The following is a 6,536-nucleotide window of genomic DNA, read 5'->3' as shown; positions in this document are numbered from 1 at the left end:
CCCGCCTGGCCAACGACCTGAACGAGTTCTACTGCAGATTTTAAAGACAATTGGACTGTCCTGAACTACCCCTTCCCACCCAAGAGGCCCCATCCCCCACCCCTACTACAGAGACGACTCTCTCCTTTCAGGAGGGAGAACTTAATATACTTTTCAAGAGGCAGAACCCACGCAAAGCAGCTGGGCCGGACTCTGTCTCTCCAGCCACCCTCAGGCACTGCACTGACCAGCTGACTCCGGTGTTCACCAACATCTTTAACACCTTCCTAAGGAGACATGCCATGTACCAACCTGTCTCAAGTCCTCCACCATCATCCCTGTGCCCAAAAAGCTAAGGCCAACAGGACTAAATGATTATATACCGGTCGCCCTTACCTCTGTGGTAATAAAATATTTTGAGTGCCTGGTTCTGGCACACCTCAAAGCCATCACAGACCCTCTCCTGGACCCCCTTCAGTTTGCCTACAGAGCCAACAGGTCTGTGGACGACGCAGTTAACATGGCCCTCCACTTCACCCTAAAGCATCTGGACTCCCCAGCATCCTACGCCAGGATCTTTTTTTGTGGACTTCAGCTCTGCCTTCAACACCATCATCCCTGCCCTGCTTCAGGACAAGCTCTTCCAGCTGAACGTGGCCGACTCCTCCTGCAGGTGGATCACAGACTTCCTGTCTGACAGGAAGCAGTGCGTTAAGCTGGGAACACAAGTCTCTGACTCCAGGTCCATCAGCACCGGAACTCCTCAGGGCTGCGTCCTTTCCCCACTGCTATTCTCCCTGTACACCAACAGCTGCACCTCCAATCATCTGTCCGTCAAACTCTTGAAGTTTGCGGACGACAACGCCCTCATTGGGCTGATCTCTGGTGGGGATGAGTTTGACTATAGGTGGGAAGCTGACAACCTGGTGACCTGGTGTAGCCAGAACAACTTAGAGCTAAATGCTCTAAAGACAGTTGAGATGGTTGTGGACTTCAGGAAGAATACAGCCCCACTCACCCCCATCACCCTGTGCGACTCCCCAGTCAAAACTGTGGAGTCCTTCCGCTTCCTGGGCACTATTCTCTCCCGGGACCTCAAGTGGGAACTGAACATCAGCTCCCTCACCAAGAGAGCTCAGCAGAGGATGTACTTCCTACGGCAGCTGAAGAAATTCAACCTGCCAAAGACAATGATGGTGCAATTCTATACAGCAATCATTGAATCCATCCTCACCTCCTCCATAACTGTCTGGTACGCTGCTGCCACTGCCAAGGACAAGAGCAGACTGCAGCGTATCATCCACACTGCTGAGAAGGTGATTGCCTGCAATCTACCAACCCTCGAGGACCTGCACACCAAGAGGACCATGAGGCGAGCGAGGAAGATTGTGGCCGATTCCTCCCACCCTGGACACTCTCTGTTCCAGCTACTCCCCTCCGGCAGAAGGCTGCGGTCCATCAGGACCAAAACCTCACGCCATAAAGACAGTTTCTTCCCATCTGCTGCTGGCCTGTTAAACAAGGCCAAGGGCTTACACTGATTTTAACATTTTATCTACATAATGACACCTTGCCATATTTACACTATGTTACCCTATTTGCATTTTTGGTATTTTTAGATTGTATCTTATAACTACTTTATATTCAATATTTATTCAAAAATTTACATACTTTAGCCCCTTGGTGTTAGTTAGACTTTGTACCTTTAGTATAGTTAGACTTGTATACCACTTATTTTAGATTTAAGATTACTATTTGTTGAATGTATGCACCTTCCTGCCAAAGTAAATCCCTTGTCTGTGCAAACTTTCATGGCGACTAAAACCCTTTCTGATTCTGATTTAGCGCGGCCCCTGACGACTCGTGGCCCCCACCGACAACACACAACCAGCCTAGACACCCCCCCCCCCCAATCATCATCATCATCATCATCGTCGTGCTGCTGTCACAAACACCCCAATGGTTTCAAATGCTGTGACGTTCCTCGCTCACTCTGACGATGTCTTATCGGCGAAAGTGGCAACACCCCCCCCCTCCTCCCTTCCCTCCTGAAAACGAGACAAGATCACTGGTCTGAGTACTTTTTGGGTTGTTTTACTCCGATCATAGCACGATTACAAAGTCAGGTGACAGACACATTGAGCGAGCCGCATGCGGTGACGATTGAACGCGCGTGCTCGTTATCGTTAAACGGGATGACCACTCAGCATCGAGCTGTGATGTAGATGATGGTGGTGGTGGTGGGGTGGGGGGGTAACTCAAAGAGTTCTGTGAAACGATGGAAATTCAACTATGAACGACGCATTTCTATTACAATTGACCAGGTAAGGCCCACTGAGCTGCGCGGCACTTTGTCAGAAGCGACCTCGGCCGTCACGAACGATCGCTCAGCGGAGAAAAATCCACGCGACCACGGGGAGTGAGTGAGTGAGAGAGAGACACACACAGACAGACTCCAAAATATACACAGCAGCAAGGCGTCAGGCGAGGCATCGAACCCCACGACCCCCTGCATGCCAGGCGAGGCAGTAAACATCTCCTAGCCACCGCGGCGCCGAGATGGATGTGTTCACGCGTGAGACTCGCGTGCATGAGTTCTCGTCCCCTGCCGCCGAGGATTCTCACGGTCTTCTTCTGCTCGCCGTCCGGCTGCCGACGTGGAACGCCACTCGCCGGGGACCTCAACGTCACGTTGAGGTTGGCCGAGCCAGGAGACAATCGCGTCTGGAGCAGTAGCGGAGAGCGTCGCTGCGATGACGTCTCCGACGTCGTAGTCGTGGACCGCGACGTTGAGTTGTTGCCGTCCCTGCTCCGGATCACCGCAGTGGCACGCTCCTGGAGAGTTTTTAATTTTACATTCGTGCATCAGGCGTCCGAATCTGCCGCTGCTATGGCTTGTGCAGGGGACGTGGTTTAGGGTGTGGACCGTGAGCTTCGTGCGAGATCAAAACCCAGGGATCTTCTGCGCTGGGTCTTTCACAACAAGCTGGTGTTTCGTTGTGAGTTCTTTCGAACCCCTTGCAGCTCTGTAAAGGTGTCGGTCCTACACAAACACTGTGGATAGGGTTAGGGACAGAGATGAGTGTGCGTGTGTGTACGGGCAGTGTAGCGGTTAGCGCTACGAATCCGCTGTCCCAGGGTCGATTCCCGCTCACGGACACCAACATCGGTGACGATTATCTGAACCCATTCTGGGCCTCATCCTCAAATGAGTACCTGGTGGCGGTGTGTAGTAAACATCGCCACTGGGGAGACAAAGGCGGCCGGGCGCAGTGCTGGCCACCCACCCCCCTGGTGTGCTTGGCCGGTCTTCATAGGTGCTCGCTACCAGCACTTGCCCCAACAGTCTGTTAAGGCTATGAGGTGGACCTTTGTCTGCTGAATATGTGGAGTCTGCATGTCTCTCACTCTTATCGTGGTGGTCGCGAGGATTTTGTAACGGGTCCTCAGCTTTTCCCCCTCCACGTTTAGAATCAACATGACGCGTCTCGATTATTTGGCTTCTGCTGTAACTTCCCACGTGATAAGCCACTTCGTTGAGCTATCATTGGTGGCCGGGTTCGCTTCTTGACAAAAAAAAGATAGCTAATAGCTCAGCGGGCTTTACCTCGTAAAAGTATACATTTTTTACGCATGTTGAACTTCTTTCGCACCGTGTGTAGCCAACCGTTCTGTAGAAATGAGTTTTCAATGGGGAAAAAAAAAAATCAAATATCGGGGCCTGCTGCTGCTGCTGCTGCCCACGACAAAGAGGGCTTCAGTACAGAGAGAGAGAGAAGAATTCGTGTCTATTTGCTCCTCCTCCGTTGAAGGCGCTCAGACCGACGCACAGTGCGTTTTACGACGCGGTCCCATAGCTTTTGCTTGCGCGTGGCCCACAATCGCACCGGCCAGTGGCTTGTCTTGAATGCTTTTTTGTTTGTTTGTTGTAAACCTCTTTCACTCGCCTAAGGCCAATCGAGCAAATCGCTCTCCCGGCACTTGCGCGTGAACACCCTGCCGCTGAGCGTCGCCTTCAGCGCGCCGCGGAAGGAGCGGTTCAGCAACATGATGAGCACCGGGTTGATGGTCGAGTTCACGTAGGTGAACCAGTTGGCGACGTCCACGAGCAGGATGGCCGCGTCCGTGCCCAGGAACGACTCGGCGGACGAGGCGATGAAGTATGGCACCCAGCAGAGAACGAAGACTCCCCCCAGGGTGCCCAGGGTGAGCGTCGCGTTGTGCTCCCGCCTCATCGCCTTCCACGACGGCGCCTCGGGCCGGTCCCCGGACGCCGCCACCGCCACCGGCATCGCGAGGGCTTTGATCTTCCGCGACTGGGCGCGCGCCTGCGCGTAGATGCGCGCGTACACCGCCACCATGACGGACAGGGGCAGCGCGTAGGCGCACACCGTGTTCGCCATCGCGTACTCCACGTTCACCTCCACGTTGCAGTTGTCGGGGCAGGGCTCGGGCACCATGACCGTGGGCCAGAAGGCGAGGATGGGGACCGCGTAGCCGGCCAGGCTGAGCCAGCAGAGGCCCACCATGAGGGCGACCGCGGCGGGCGTGACGCGCTCGCGGTAGCGCAGCGGGTCGCCGATGGCCACCGAGCGGTCGGCGGCGACGCAGGCGAGGTGGGCGACCGACGAGGTGGTGAGCGAGTAGTCGAGCCACGTGTGGAGGCGGCACGCCGCGTGGCCGTAGAACCAGCAGGTGTAGGCCTCGCGCACGGCGCTCAGGGGCATCACGACGGCGCCAACGAGGATGTCGGTGCAGGCGAGCGACAGGGCGAGGGCGTTGGCGCGCGTCTGCAGCTGCCTGAAGTAGAGGACGGAGGCGATGACCGCCGCGTTGCCGATGAGGTTGACCGCGACGAAGACGAGGAGGGCGGAGAGGAGGGCGGCGCGGGCCGCGGGACGGTACACGACCTCGGTGCAGTTGAAGCCCCGGAATCGGAGCGCGCAGAGGTCGTGGGCGCGGGACACGTTGAGGTCGGGCGTCATTTCGCGTCGGGTGCGGAGAGAGGGAGGCGACCGGCGTGGCCGGGCGCGGTTCAGGGGCAGAGGTGGCCCGAGACTCCACGCGGCCGGCAACGGATGGCACGACGGCTGAGGTCGTCAGTGGACCGGGAGGTCACGTCTCCTTGACGCGAGCGAGCTTCCGAGGGAGCCGGGGAAACGAGACGGCAAATTCCGCGACGGTGATGCGTTCGTGGCCTGCGGTGGTGGTGAGTGGACGGGTGAGTGGGCGGGTGGGTTGGCGAGTGAGCGGGTGGGTGGGTGAGTGGCTGAGTGAGTAGCCGTGTGAGTTGGTGAGTGGGTGAGTGTGTGAGTGAGTAACCAAGTGAGTGGGTGGGTGAGTGTGTGAGTTAGTGGGTGGATGAGTGAGTGCATGGGTGTGTGAGTGAGTAACCGAGTGAGTGGGTGGGTGAGTGTGTGAGTGAGTGGATGGGTGAGTGTGTGAGTGAGTGGATGGGTGAGTGGGTCAGTGGGTGGGTGGGTGGGTGAGTGAGTGGGCGAGTGAGTGGGCGAGTGAGTGGATGGGTGAGTGGGTGAGTGAGTGGATGGGTGAGTGGGTGAGTGGGTGGCTGAGTGTGTGAGTGAGTGAGTGGGTGAGTGTGTGAGTGAGTGGGTGGGTGAGTGAGTGGATGGGTGATTGGGTGAGTGGGTGGGTGGGTGAGTGTGTAAGTGAGTGGGTGGGTGGGTGGGTGAATGGGTGAGTGTGTGAGTGAGTGGGTGGGTGGGTGAGTGTGTGAGTGGGTGGGTGGGTGTGTGAGTGAGTGGGTGAGTGGGTGAATGGGTGAGTGTGTGAGTGAGTGAGTGGGTGAGTGAGTGGATGGGTGAGTAAGTGGGTGAGTGTGTGAGTAGGTGGGTGGGTGGGTGGGTGAATGGGTGAGTGTGTGAGTGGGTGGGTGAGTAGGTGAGTGAGTGGATGGGTGAGTAGGTGAGTGGGTGGGTGAGTGTGTGAGTGAGTTGGTGGGTGAGTGAGTGGGTGAGTGAGTGGATGGGTGAGTGGGTTAGTGAGTGAGTAAGTGGGTGTGTGAGTGGGTGGGTGAGTGGGTGAGTGAGTGAGTGTGTGAGTGAGTGATCGGGTGGGTGAGTGTGTGAGTGGGTGGGTGGGTGTGTGAGTGGGTGGGTGGGTGTGTGAGTGAGTGGGTGAGTGGGTGAATGGGTGAGTGTGTGAGTGTGTGAGTGAGTGGGTGGGTGGGTGAGTATGTGAGTGGGTGAGTGGATGAGTGAGTGGGTGGGTGAATGGGTGAGTGAGTGTGTGAGTGAGTGAGTGGATGGGTGGGTGAGTGTGTGAGTGGGTGGGTGGGCGGGTGAGTGGGTGGGTGGGTGGGTGAATGGGTGAGTGAGTGAGTGTGTGAGTGGGTGGGTGAGTGAGTGGGTGGGTGGGTGAGTGTGTGAGTGAGCGGGTGGTTGAGTGGGTGAGTGAGTAGATGGGTGAGTAGGTGAGTGGGTGGGTGAGTGTGTGAGTGAGTTGGTGGGTGAGTGAGTGGGTGAGTGAGTGGATGGGTGAGTGGGTGGGTGAGTGTGTGAGTGGGTGGGTGAGTGTGTGAGTGGGTGGGTGGGTGA

General features: G+C 56.7%; 1 protein-coding gene across 1 annotated transcript; it reads right to left on the bottom strand.

Moving 5' to 3' along the window:
* Positions 1-2,069: 2,069 nt before the first annotated feature.
* On the bottom strand, positions 2,070-5,397 carry LOC116944501 (trace amine-associated receptor 365-like). Its single transcript, XM_032958161.2, has one exon. The coding sequence runs from the start codon at positions 4,962-4,964 to the stop codon at positions 3,927-3,929; it is 1,038 nt and encodes a 345-aa protein (XP_032814052.1). The 5' UTR covers positions 4,965-5,397; the 3' UTR covers positions 2,070-3,926.
* Positions 5,398-6,536: the final 1,139 nt, after the last annotated feature.

Source organism: Petromyzon marinus, chromosome 21 (assembly GCF_048934315.1).
Source record: "Petromyzon marinus isolate PM22_M1 ecotype Great Lakes invasive population chromosome 21, UKy_Petmar_22M1.pri1.0, whole genome shotgun sequence".
Lineage (NCBI taxonomy): Eukaryota > Metazoa > Chordata > Hyperoartia > Petromyzontiformes > Petromyzontidae > Petromyzon > Petromyzon marinus.
This window is presented reverse-complemented; position numbering and strand designations above follow the sequence as displayed.

What these genes read in the sequence shown, in the direction of transcription:
- LOC116944501 (XM_032958161.2), bottom strand. Translation starts at nt 4,964, where the DNA reads ATGACGCCCGACCTCAACGTGTCCCGCGCCCACGACCTCTGCGCGCTC.